General features: G+C 30.2%; 2 protein-coding genes and 1 non-coding gene across 3 annotated transcripts; 1 reads left to right on the forward strand and 2 right to left on the reverse strand.

Annotated features, from left to right (window-relative positions):
• Positions 1 to 1836: 1836 nt before the first annotated feature.
• LOC114186834 (protein ABHD11) lies at positions 1837 to 6431 on the reverse strand. The gene is made up of 5 exons (XM_028074881.1): positions 6080 to 6431; positions 5752 to 5987; positions 3230 to 3342; positions 2511 to 2651; positions 1837 to 2300 (listed from the first exon to the last, which is right to left on the reverse strand). The coding sequence occupies exons 1-5, from the start codon at positions 6318 to 6320 to the stop codon at positions 2051 to 2053; spliced, it is 981 nt and encodes a 326-aa protein (XP_027930682.1). The 5' UTR covers positions 6321 to 6431; the 3' UTR covers positions 1837 to 2050.
• Positions 6432 to 6483: 52 nt separating this feature from the next.
• TRNAL-UAG lies at positions 6484 to 6563 on the reverse strand. Its single transcript has one exon. It is a non-coding gene; the product is annotated as a tRNA-Leu (tRNA).
• A 3807-nt stretch (positions 6564 to 10370) lies between these two features.
• On the forward strand, positions 10371 to 11591 carry LOC114177698. Its single transcript, XM_028063174.1, has one exon. It carries the CDS (start codon positions 10629 to 10631, stop codon positions 11265 to 11267), a length of 639 nt encoding a protein of 212 aa, XP_027918975.1. The 5' UTR covers positions 10371 to 10628; the 3' UTR covers positions 11268 to 11591.
• Positions 11592 to 14309: the final 2718 nt, after the last annotated feature.

Consider the following 14309-nt stretch of genomic DNA (forward strand, 5'->3'; position numbering starts at 1 on the left):
GTAGTATTTTTTGGTCTATGATTTTTTTTTAAAATTGGATGTTAGTTGCCGGATTTTGTTCAGTTTTAAAAACATTCTCCAATATATTAAAAATGTGTATAAAGAGGGTGTTACTTTTACTCTCATTGGCATATGTTTAAAAAAAATTGGGATGTATTTTCTTTTATTCTTATACTTGTATTTATTAGTTTTGTTTGTTCAAGGAGAAAATTTTAAAAAGTGAAAAACATTTTAATAGAAGAAAAAAAATTATGCAGAATGAGATTCTTTCGATCAAGGGTCGATCAAGGGAAAGAGAATAAAAAAGTGAATAAATAATTTAATAGATACGATAATTTTTTTAAAAATAACTTATAGAAAAATATATTTATAAAATGGTTAAATTATTTTTACTATGTAATTTAATTGTAATTATTATTAAATTATAATTGTATTATTATTTTATGATTTACCTTTATTATTATTATTATTATTATTTATACATTTTTATTATTATTTATTCCAATATTATTTTATTATTATTTTAATTAATATTTTTTATTTTTTATTTTTATTATAGTAATGATCAAACTAGTTGGTTCTAATTTGCAAAATAGTATTAACGTCCTACACAAACGAATTCCAAATTGTTAAAGTGCATGCTTCACTGCAAAGGTCCCGAGTTTAATAATTATTTGATGGAAATTGTACAATAAAACAAATTATATAATATTAGTTATGATTAAATATGAGGGCTTTTTTTAAAATTAAATATATTTTTCATCACTAAATTATTAAAAATCATTAAAAACTATTTTATTGTTAAATTAAATTATAAAATATTTAGTTTTTTTTCAAAGTTATTTAAGACATCATTGGTAACCATACTTAAGGTAAACACATACATCTTTACATCATCGCATCGTATATGTATGTATTTTTTAAATATTATGCATGAAATTATATTATGTATGTATTTTTTAAATATTATGCATGATATTATATTATAATGTGACGATACAAAATATATTTATATTTACTAAAAATAAAATAAAATGAACAGAAAATATATGAAAAAATAATTATTAATAAACAAGATAAAGAAAATGAGAATAAAAAAGTGAGAAAACATACCCTTTATAAAACATGTAAAAGTAATATTATATTTTAAAAGTTTAACAAATAATTATGCTATAAAAGGTTGAATTAAAATTATGAAATGAGATATAATAGAAAATTCTCTTTTATATATAATTATAGATATATTTAGATACAATTTGTTTTATAAAGATATTTTATATGATTTTAGTAAAATGTAATTATTTTAAAATGAAAATTTTATAATAATAATAAATAATATAATTTGATTTTATGAGTCACAATAATTATAAATATAAATTCATATATAATAATATGTTAAATGAAAATTATGTTATATATTTCATGTCAAATGATATAAAAAAATACAGATTTTCTTTTTCATTGTTACATTTTCTTAAAAAAGTTATAAATAAATAAATTATACAAGATTTGCAAAATTAATATTGTGATTCAACTTTTTCTTAAAAAAATTACAAAAATAAGGAAAAGATCTTTTTAAATTTTATATTCATTACAATTTAAATTAAATATATATATATACAGAGTGGGATAAAGAAAGAACTTATCTTCTTTTTTTTGTTGAATAAGTTTACAGAATAATATCATATTATATTGCCACAACAAATAATAGTTTACAACGAGATATAATAATTATCATAATAAACCCAGTCCAGTAAATGAAATTTTTAAAACTAACGACACTATAATTTTTGAAAATAACAGCATGTTTAAAAATAAACATGCATACATATATCATAACAGCTAAGTATTAATTAAAATACCAAAAATAAGAGTTCGGAAGTGGGCATAACAGTTGTGTGTGGTTTAAAAAGCTGCAGAAGGATATTCAAATATACAATGAATCGTGTATTGATAAAATTGCACATAATAAATTTATTAGCCGCCAACCTCTTGGGCTTATTGTTAAGATTTTCCACTCTGGATGCCTCGAGCTCAACTAGAGCAGGAACTAGAGGGATGCTATCTTGGGAGCCATAATCTCAAGAAGTCCCTTTGGGTTGTCCACATGAACCCAATGACCAGCATTCGGAAGAACATAGAAGGAAACTTTTCCAAGAGTGTCGGATCCTCGCACACTGGCTAGTTTCTGGATTCTCTCAATAGCATCTTGGTCCCATCTATCACTTTTTTCAGCACGCAAAATCACTATTTCCATACCTTTGGGAGGCTTCTCCAGAAGATTCCAGTAAGACTTTTCGCTGCATAATTTTAAAGTTCGGGATTTGTTACTTTTGGCTGCGGAGGGAGATCGCAGAAAACACTCTAGAAAACAAAAGGTTTAAATAAACCTTTTCAAATGAGGTTAAGTTGTCAGATATTCGAATAACTGTCTTCTATTTCTTATTTCAAATATTTGTGTAAAAGATCATTTCAAATGTTTTACTAAAACTAAACGATGCTTCATTTACCAGTAAGAATCGAACATCTCTTTAGCATTTTCAAGATCAAATATCCACGTCTCATGATCACCAGCTTTTTTCAGGTTGGTGCCTATCCAGTCCGACAGTGCTTTAGAGTAACCAAGTCCCATAAGATGACTCACAAGCCACCTGAAAAAAAGGTGCAGTGTATATTTTAGTCCAACTGCATTATTAGATTGGCACGAGGAAGATTCGTATATCGTACATTTTTTAGTGTTTGGTAATCAAAACACTGCACTTTCAATAAGTTTCAAGACCTCAGTACTTTTGGACATTAGACAAACAATCAGATCATGAAAAGGAAATGAAGAAAGAACCGAGGGAGTCCTTCATTCGGCAACATAAATTACCTCAATCACTATGCTTAAAATGTCTAGAAAGCATTTGTAGATTTACACTTACACCGTACATCAAACGCAATATCCAACACTGTAACCGGCACTTTATTTCATTATATAGAAAAAAGCAGATCATATACACGAAAAATGGGAAAATGAATAATTCTCTATCTACAGTCTCTAAGATTACAAGGAATACGAAAAATTAGCTTCAAACATATTGTTTAGAATAGAATATATTCATCATAAATGTACTCCTAAACTGCTACTGGAAGAGGAAACATATATCATGAAATAGATAATGTCCACTACCAAAAATTATTACTGGCCTAGCATCATAAGAAAAGGTTCAGGGATAAGGAGTCTCACTTGCGAGATGAGAATTGTGTTGGTAAACTCTGCAAGGTTGCTAGAACATCCCGGACTTCATCGTTTCTGTTTTCAGGGTTCACTTCACCAGGGACAGAATCCAATACCCAGAGCTGTTCTTCAGAAGGGATAAAAAAAGAAACATAAAGAGGACTTCAGGCCTATAGTACAAATGCTTCATTTTAAAATCCATAATACGGTTCTTGAAAAATACCAAAATTTCAGACTGAGACAGAAAGTGAGAGAATTTATTAAACTGAAAACTTTTGTCCAAATCGGATTTTAAAGGTAAGAAAACCAGCTCTGTTCTACATAGATCTGACAACAGTGAGGTAAAATGTTTTGCCTCAGTTGTCCATGAAACTGGCTTTGGATCAACTTGAGCTCAACACGAATGTTTTAGTATTTTAATTTTAATTCAACTTCAATTAAAGATCGATTTCATTAAAATCAGACCAGTCCTACACAGATCCAAGAACAGTGGGAAAACATTAGTTTCCAACTGTGTAACCTACACCTTATTATCTTAATTAACTAAAAGAGATTTACCAACATTATCATCACAAAAAGAACGCAAGAAAAATTTGAATAGTAATTTTACAGCAACTCTCCATATATAATTCAAAATTGCTCAGCAGAAACAATACTAAATGATTATATATATAATAGCTTCTGAATATTACACAACTGAAGCAAAATTTAAAATACAACAGAAGGATATCAACAATCGAAAGGGTCAAGAATGTGAGTTAGAGAACCCCCTTACCAAACTTAGGATCTTCTTTTCTTAACAACTCGGTATCACACTCAAGAACCCGTCATGTAGCCTTACAACCTTTGATTAAAGAATAAAACATCTCATTACCATCTTAGTAGCTTAGAAAAAGAAAAATGATGGTGATTATTCAAGAAATAAATAACTAATAGTACAGTTGCACACAAATATGGATAGAATATGGGAAAAAAGAGTAGCTCAAGAGGAGTTGAAGCCCTACTCTCCCCTTTTCTAAAAATGGCCGTGTTCCGTGTATACTAATGGACTTTATGCAAAGCTTTCAAAGTAAGTTTTGGCTAACAAGTTCAATTTTGAGTGCATGTGGTGTCCAATACAGGATTTTCGTTGATCCTACTAAAGTAGAAGCGGTAATATAATGGAGCCAATCCATTACACCTACAAAAGTAGAAAAAGTTTCATAGGATTGGTAGGGTATCGTAGAAAGTTCATTGAATGTTTTTTCATATTTAATCTTAAAACTAATTGCTATTAAGCAATGTTTTTTGACAAATATACATTCCCCACTCCAAGAATTGAGGTAAATCATGTTGGACTTCCCAAACTCCCCCTTCACAAATGCCTGTTACACCATGCAAGCCTACCAAAATTAGATATAAGCTCTAATACAATGTCAGATTTCATCTTAAAACTAATTGCCATCCAGTGAAATTGTCCAAATGATATATAAGTCGCATTTTAAGAATTGAGGCATCTGATGCAAGACTTCACAACAAGTTTCTATCGATTGACAGTACCCTTGACTAAATTGACTCAAAAAGGGCATAAATTTATGTGAAATACAACATGAATTTATGGTTAATAGAATTTAGTTTAAGGATCTTGTGTATGTTTCTTGTGGCAATAATATGTTACTGTGAAAAATAGGAAGGTAGAATAATACAGATGTAACCCCTATAACACGCACTAGAATTCAACATGGAATCTAATACCAATTTCTGATGCTTTACAAAATTTTGAAGTATTTGCATCAAAGGCTGATATTATGAATTCAAATGTCAGGCTAGGACTATTATACGACAAAAAGCATACAATCTGAAAGACTAATCCACCAATGTTCCTAATTAACAATTGTAGGGGCACCATAGCATCATTGCATAGAGCGGAATTTCCCGAATTCACAATTGTGACTTTGTCCGTTATTGCAGCCCCTATCATTGCTATGGTTGTAGCATGTGTCCAGCATCCTCTTGTCATCTCTAGTCAGTCTACGGCCAATTCTTGAGATAATCCTAAGTTCTTTTTCTTTATACATATACAGTTGATGTATAATTTCAACCATTTTCTAACTTGCACTATATGTCTACGACATTACTACCTATATGGTATGATATCTGCAAAATTGATAACACCGTAGTCCACTAAAAGGAAGAGTTATATAGTTTAAGTATAACATCAATTGCATTCTACTCAACATAAGACTCCAAAGTCCTCTAGTTTGCGGTATAACAACATATCTTGTCCCCACAACAATGTTAAACATGACTCAAATCAACAGCTAAATAACTTATCATGTCATCAGGAACCGTTTTCTGTTTAGTTAACTATGGTTAGTTTAGAGTTTGCTATTCTGCCTTTTTGTATCATGAGCTCCTATATAAATTTGTTCCATGTACCTTGTTTAGGCGTGAAAAATGAAATATTCTCATCTTTCCAAGTTCAATACATAATATTGTATTCAACTGTTGAAAATATAATTAGCTATTACAATAGAGAAGAGAAGAGAAACCTGTTTAGGAGACAGAACAGAATGGCCATAGTCACCGTGGCTACAACTCTCAGCAAACTGCAAAGCCACCTTTCCACCCATGGAGTGACCTACGACAACCTCAGGCCAAGGCCAGCCTTCAGCCTTCACCAAATCGGCCAAATCTTTGGCCGCAGATTCAATATTGTGAGGTGGATTCAGTTCTCTCTCCGTCGATTTCCCGTGGTTCCGCATATCCAACATCACCGTCCTCCAATCTGCACGGAAAGAAAATCGGTAAATGATATTCGATTTAGAGTAACAAATTAAAAAAAAAAAAAAAGGAAACATGAGAGTCGAGCGCGAGTACTGGAAGAGGGAGAGGAATTGGAGAGAGAGGCCAAGAGGTTGCGAGAGAAGGAGCGCCAGTTTCTGGAGGATCCCAAAAAGCCATGGATGAAAACGGCCGTTGAAGTGTAAGGCTTCTCCGGATTCGCTCGTAATTCCTCGTAGGCTACGGTTTGCAGCCACCTTGGACGAGGGAGAGTCGCTGAGTTGAGGAAGCGAGTTAGGAGAAGGGTACTGTTTCTGATTCTCAGAGATGTCGCCATTCTCTGCTCTGCTTTTACTGGGCTTTTAGTTCTGCTGTGACATTAACGGTTATGGACACCTTGGTCCAATGGAAGACGGAGAATAATGGTATCGCCTAGTTTAGGGGAGAAGTTTAGATGTAAATTAATAAATCAAAAATGAAAAAAATAAACAAAATAAATTTGACAGCTGTGGGATTTGAACCCACGCCCTTTCGGACCAGAGCCTAAATCTGGCGCCTTAGACCACTCGGCCAAACTGTCATATGTTCAAAGATTTTCAAATGGCAAAATAGCTGATTGATGCTTTGCAAATCCTGATGTATATAATATGTATTGTAGCTCGTTAAGCCGGTTGTGTTCATAAAGAGGACTATTTTTTTTTTTAATATTTTTATCTCTCATATATGTTTATGTTTGTAGAAAACTTTGTTAAATATCTATGGTTAAATAAATTTTATTTGTGTGATTGGAATATAAATTGAAATACTAAAATTAATGAGATGACACAATAAATTGATTATTGTATATAGAATTCGAGAGATTCACTTGGATCCTAATTTATGCAAATGTCCAAGTGGATAGTTTGCACCACTTTTAATTGAATGATGTTAATATTGCACTTACACATATTTCAAAAAGTCTATTGTCCCACCAATTAAGAGAGATTCCACAAAATTGACATGTGTGATGATTTGATAAAAATTAGTTAACAAGGTATGTGAAATGGATTTATACATGGAATAACATGCATGAGTTACCATTCCTATAATGCAAGAAACTTTGTTTCACAAACAATAATACATGGAATGACTTAGAAAAAATATTAGAACATAATATACATACTTTAATCATGTTGTATTAAGTGAGTCACCATCATTATATCACAACCTCTAAGTTCATGATGTTTGTTTCACGACCCATTTTAGAGACACAACATTTGATTGTGTCAAGTTGGAATGACTTTCAAGAAAATTTGTTTGTGTCAAATCTTATAACACTAACTTTAACTCATGCTTAAATACAACTATATTTCTTAAGAGATTTACATAATTAGAGTTATAACTCCTTTCATCGTCCTTTCGAAACTATATTGTGTACAATAAATACCTTTGCAAAAACATGACATAATAGATGGTGACCTAGTGAAAATCATCATGTAGACTAAATCATTATCATTGTTATAAAAAATGTAACCCAACTTTTTATTATAATTGGCAATGATGTGGTGGAAGAAATTTTTGTTCTAAATTGGATTTCACTACTAGAATCTTTCTTATTACATAGGATTTTTCTTGAAAATTTGTTAAAAAAATTTGCAAGAAAATATTTTTTTCTATCATTTTTTCTAAGAATCTTAATTGGCAAGTAATTCCTCCATAGGTAATTATTTCCTACAAAATTATAAAATTCGCAAGTATTTCCTACAAAATTTGTTACGAAAAATGTTTAATACAAAATATTTTGCAAAAAAAATAGTAACGATTTCTTGTAGTTTTTTTTCACAACAAAATTTGTAAGTATTCATACAAAAAAAAATTAAATCAAAATTGGCAGGAAATATGAGTTTTTTTAATAGTGTTTCAACATATAAACTATATTAGTGACTAATGCACATTTACATAAATTTATTAACTAACCATGAATACTATTGTTCTAGTACTCTCATAGTCTTATATCATTTGAGAGTTGAAACTAAAGATAATTTGAAACACATTTTTCCTTCAATCTCCAAAAATATATTTTGAATATAAAATTATGATAAGTCCTTTAAGCTACAAAGTGGGAAGGTAATATGTCAACCATAAATCTTTGACTTTACTTCACACACTAAAAGATCTTTGACTTTAAATCGTTATTTCTTAAAGTACAAATACAATCTAGATTGTCTCTCTTTAATATAAGTAAATCATGATTCCATTTAAGGATGTCGAAAAAATTCGTATTCGCGGGTATCCGCAGATAAAATTCAGAACGGATAGGAAATAGATATTGAAAATGAATATTTGTGAATAATAGGTACGAATATTTTTTATACCTGCATGTTAACGAGGCAGGTATAAGTATCATAGTATCCGTATCGTGGATACCCGTACCTGTGGATACTCATACTCGTTATACTCTAATTCAAATTAAACAAAATATTATTAAAACATTAACACATTGATTTTGAATGAGTTATTTTTTATCAATTGGTTTTAAAAAAATCTCAATTTATTTGTATTCAACATTATCTAAATGAGTTATTTTCACTTTATTTGAAATTTATAAAGGTTATGCATTATATTTTTATTTGAATTTATGGTTAAATTTTCTTATTAAATATTAAATATATTTTTTTGTAAATACTTGCACGTACCCATAGATATTAAAAAAATATGTAGGTACTCACATAACGAATACCCGCACGGATATAAATACGGATACGATACATATATTTATATAGCGAGTAGGGTATGTGAGAGCTACTACCCATACGAGACATATATTTAACAAACAACTATCTTATAAACAATTTTTTCTAAATTAGCAGGTCAAAAATGTATAGTTTTTTATTTATATTTTGTTGAATAGCATGACAAAAAATATGTAATATTAGCAATGTTTTCTTATACTATATGGATACTTTATTGGAAACAATTCATCATACATTGCTGGTGAGCATAAGACATTGATTAATAATTTTACTATGATTGTCATTACTAACAAAATTATTTAAATATTTGAATACTAATAAATAAATAAATAATTTTTTAAGTGGGTTAGTGAGCCAACCCACTTAACCTATCAATCCGTGGTGGGTTGAGCCAGGTTATAAAATTTATGGCTCACCATAAATTAAGTCGAGTTAGATTCACTCATCTTCAACCTGCCTTGTGGTGAGCCAACCCGTGAATTGACTCACTTTAACATGTCATTATCAATACTAATGATTTTGTTCCAAATAAAATTAAGAACAACATTTAATATTATTTGTATTATACAACGTACTTATTTAATTTTTTTAGAATATTTAATTTTAATTTTAAAATTTAAATATAAATATTTTAACACATGGAATCATCTTGGCGTTCGGGTATGTTTGAGAAAAAAAAATCTTATAATTTGCTATATATTAAAGTAAATAAATTTTCAAAACTTATTTTATAGGTAACCTTTCATATTTCAAATAATTTTATTATTTTTGTTAGCATAATTTTAAAGTGATGGTCTGTTATATTATTTTAATAATATTAAAAGATTAAATTAAATTTAATATTTATTAATTAATAACTCCTAGTCTTATTAAAAAGCTAAATATTAATTAATTACTCTACACATCATTTTAAAATTATATTAAACACATTAATTATTAAATAAATTCATCAATTTTATTAAATTAAAACTAAACAATCAATGTAACTTAAATAAAAAATAAATAACCGATGAAGAAATGAAAAAGAAAAAGAAAAAGAAAATTCAGGTACGGAGAGAGTCGATTTCTGCATCTCAGTGATCATCAGCAAATAGGTCAAGTAAATAAATTGATAAAAAGAATTATTTGAATATTTAGAAGAAGAAAAAAAAGTATACATAGAAGTAAGATTATTTTTTTTGAAAAAATATTAAACGAAATTTAACCTTATTTAAAAAGACGGGTTAAATATATTTTTTATTTCTTAATTTTTAGTGAATTTTGAAATTAGTTTATTTTAAAATTTTGTACTAATTTAATCATTCATCTTTTAAAATATGTAAATTTAATTTTTTTAATCAAACTTTATTATATTTATTTGATATCTCAGACTTAATATTAAAATAAGAATGTGTCAAATAGTATAAACAACTCAAATATACTTTTAAAATACATACAAAACATCAAATAAATTTAATAAAATTTAATTAAAATCTACGTATTTTAAAAAATAAAGAATTAATTAATTTAAAATTTCAAAAATTAAAAAACTAAAGACATATTTAATTTTTGAAAAAGTGTTAAAAGTTGAGTGTACCGTGTTTGAAGTGGTAAGTGGAGCTTGTTGTTTGGATTGAATGCGTGGCTTGAATTTCAATTCTGGTTTTCAGGGTCACTCTAGTAGGACTTCCAGGCCTATGACTAGACTAAGAGGAGAAACCAAAACACGTTTAATTGCGAATTTGCCACGTCATGGGTGGAAGAGGTTTCACATTTTCTCATTCTTTTCGTTTTATTTACCACTCTGCGACCCTCCGCCACATCACCCACATTCTTTCACTATCTCTCATTTTCTTTCCCCTTCACTCCTCTCTTTCACTCTTCCACTCTTTCCTATCCCCACACCAAACAAACAAAAAAAAAAATAACAACTCATGGACCCCACACCCTCCTTCCACCGCCGATCCTCCTCCTCTTCCTCCGACCGCCTCCTCGGTCGCTACCCCGCCACCGCTGCCGCATCCCCCTCCCCTGCCGACGAGCTCAGCGAAGCCGAGCTTTTCTGGGCCGCCGATTCCTCTGAATCGGAACCCCAACACCACGCTCCCTCGCCCAAAACCCGCCTCCGCAACTTCGATCGCCCCGTCGATTCCGGAATCCTCGTCGTGCTCACGGAGCCGGATTCCCGTGGCGGCGTGTTCCGCGGCAAGTCCCCTGTTCAAACCTCCTCGCGAATGATGATTCCGTCGCTGCCCAGGCCGCCGGCTTCCGACTACCTCGCGCAGTCCGCGCCTTCCAGAAAGTTCCAGCAATCGGCGCCCGTCAAGGTCCCGATTCTGATTGCGGCCAGCGCCTCCAGGCGCCGCAACGCCGACGAATTCGCGCGCGTGATCGATGACGACGTCGACGACGACGAGGAGATGCTGCCTCCGCACGAAATTGTGGCGAGAGGCTCCGGGGTTTCGCCCAAAACCACTTTTTCGGTGTTGGAAGGAGTTGGGAGAACCCTCAAAGGGAGGGATCTCCGTCAGGTTAGAAACGCCGTTTTGCGTCAAACCGGTTTTCTTGATTGATTAATTTAATTTTACTTACTTTCCCTTTCTATCTTTTTTCTCTCTCTTGATGAGGTGGGGAAGTTAAATTTTGATAGCTTCTCTGCACTATCGGTGACCGTGATAGTTTCGCTCCACGTAACTTCGTTTTCGGATGTTCTTTTTGTTCTGTGCTTGATATAGAATCTGGAAACATGTTAGTTGATGGACCAAACTTGGATAAAGTCTATCTTTTTTTTCTTTTTCCTTTTCTTTTTCTCTTCCTCCCTCCATTTTTGTATTGGATCACTTCGATTTTGTTGGAACATTTAAATGGCTAAACTTTAATGTTCCCTGTTCTTATCATACTCCATTTGCACTGTCTCTGAAAGTTTATAGTCTGTGGAGATAAATATATGAAGCAATCCTGTGTTGATGAATGGAGTGAACACTAATCAGATAATTGGTGCTTTTCATGTGATTGTAAACATTATCTAAGCATTATTCACTTGCTTTGAAAGGAGGGGAAGTACAATGATTGTGCTTTGAAAAGCTTGGAGAGTTGGTGAGATTGTTGTCCGTATTCGTGTTAACATGTTTCACTATGAATATTACACCAGGATTAGATTCTTATTAAGCTCAATAAAGAACCATGATTACTGGTGGTTAGATCTAAATGCGACTTATTAGGTTTGTAATTTTCTGATATGGAATAGTTCTGATTTGTTAATGACATCCCATTTTCCTGCATGTTCTGTTTCTCGTTTCTCACTCTGCTTTCAGCCGAATTTCGAATCGTACCATAGAGATGTGTGTGATGTAGGGAATTTGGTTGGGTAAAATGTTGATTACTGTAGAATATTGGGATTGCTTGGAGTATGTACAAGTTAAAGATTTGGTTCATTGACTTGTGTTGGGTAAGATCATGAATTTTCCCCAGGTGAAATTTCATTGTTTGGCCCACATCAGACGAAGTTGTGGGCAAGTACATCGATTCGTGGCCTCGGAAGTTGCTTGTTGAACTGGTGTTACCAGTCATGGAAAATGGACAAATCGTTTTCATAATTTAAAATGGTTTATTTTTTCATCAACTAAGGAAGCAAGTTGGACAAAAGTTTCAACATCAATTCATCTAAACACATGTTTCGTGTTGTTTTACGGAAAAAGTAGAATGCTGTCTCACAAGATTGAATTTATTGTACTGCCACCGTGATAATGAAATGGCTGAATGGATTAAATTGGATCACAAGTTGCTCGCAAAAGGATACTTAAATTAATTTAGTTTGACAAAGGTAAATTCAGATTTAGATAATACTCAAACCTCCAACAGTTAGTTATATATTTGCATACACTTAAGCACTGTGATTTAGGTATTTATAGGAATTGTTCTCTCGAACAGGTTTAAAAATCACTGTGATTTTTTAATGCTTTTACTCGTAAAAATTCTTTTTTTTTCTTTGAAAACAATGTGTCAAAAGCAACCTATTCATAATATATCTTCCAAAGCCCAATCAATTTTTCGAAGTCCAAAATTAGGCTCTCAATGCCAAATTATTACTTTTTTTAATACTGTTTTAAAAATATTTTTAATTATATAAATATATAATCTGTAATAAAAATATTCATTTAGGAAGATACATTTACAATATTAATTTCATGTTAGACTGAGATTAATAAATTGGAAAATGTATAATTAATTTTAGATATATAAAATATATTATTATTAATTAAAGTTTATAATTAATAAATCTATTATTTGAAAATATATTTTTTTAATGTAAACGATTTTTATTATTGTTAATAAATTTAGCTTTATAAATGTTTTTAAATATTTTTTAATTGAGCTTTATTAAATTAGCTGGTTAAAAGATTCTTCTTGACCTTTTCTTAAGGATTTGACTTTTTTTTTTAATCTTAGTTTGATATTGTACTATTTAAGTCACTGAATCTGACAAAAGTATTCATGGAATCAAGCTTGTAAATATGGTGTCTCAAGAACTGAAATAAATAAATATATACAGTCTTGTTCTCTTTTTTAAGTTGGGTAATGGATAATGACACAAAAATTTATAATTTTATTATAATAATTTATTTTTATCTTTATTACGTTAATATAATATTTTATTGTAAAAGAAATTGTCAAAGTGAATGTAGATAAAAAAAGTGGTGTTAATTTTTTTTTCCGGTTTTTTTTTAGTATTTATGTAACTACGAATAAAGATATCATTTACTAGTTTGTAACTTTTGTGAATAAAGGTGTGAATTGCCATAAAATTTGAGAAAATAAAATTAAGCATTTTATTGATTATATTAATAGTATGGAGAAAACGTAAAATATAATAGTGATGCCAATATGATGCTTGAAGATTGTTAAAATACGTCTATAGTGTGATTATATTTGTAATGATAGGAAGAATACTTTGATTGCTTTTTCTTTTCTATATTATTCGTTTAGTTATGCTTATGGACTTAAGCCAACCTTTACAACTTATTTGTATTTTTCTGATCGAAATATAATTGTAATTTAGTATAGTTACCGATAATACTTATGTCTTAATTGCTTAAATAATTTGTTATTAACTTTAAAAAATTCACTCAATGTGTGTGGATAAAATTGATAAATATATTTGTATGGAACAATTATAAATGAGAAGTGGCGAATTTTTAATCAATATTTGAAGAGTGTTAAAATCTATAATATAAAAATTTATGGGATGTCAAATATATAAAATATATTAAAATTTTAAAATATAATACAATCACAATCCAACCGAATTTTAAAAAAATATTTTTCTTAAAATTTTCTCAACAAGAACAATTGAATTCAACTTAACATAAAACGTATTTAAATTCATACATAACAAAAAAAATTATCCATGAAAATACCCATGGTAGCATACTCCAAGTTACCTTTAGCAACACCATATATACTTGCGTACTACAAATCCCATTATACTTGGATACAACATGTGTAAAGAAACTATAAAATGGTATTTTAGTATTAATATTGTGTTTAAAATAGTGAGACTCCATTATTATTTTAATAATAAAAGGCTTAAATATAAATAGAAATTTCATAAAAGA

Source organism: Vigna unguiculata, chromosome 1, assembly GCF_004118075.2.
Source record: "Vigna unguiculata cultivar IT97K-499-35 chromosome 1, ASM411807v1, whole genome shotgun sequence".
Lineage (NCBI taxonomy): Eukaryota > Viridiplantae > Streptophyta > Magnoliopsida > Fabales > Fabaceae > Vigna > Vigna unguiculata.

Excerpts from the sequence above, each read along its gene's own strand:
- LOC114186834 (XM_028074881.1), bottom strand. The coding sequence starts at position 6,320 with ATGGCGACATCTCTGAGAATCAGAAACAGTACCCTTCTCCTAACTCGC. Across the intron at positions 5,988-6,079 it reads CAATTCCTCTCCCTCTTCCA|ATTGGAGGACGGTGATGTTG; the intron begins GTACTCGCGCTC and ends CTTTCCGTGCAG. Across the intron at positions 2,652-3,229 it reads ACACAATTCTCATCTCGCAA|GTGGCTTGTGAGTCATCTTA; the intron begins GTGAGACTCCTT and ends CCTTTTTTTCAG.
- LOC114177698 (XM_028063174.1), top strand. The coding sequence starts at position 10,629 with ATGGACCCCACACCCTCCTTCCACCGCCGATCCTCCTCCTCTTCCTCC.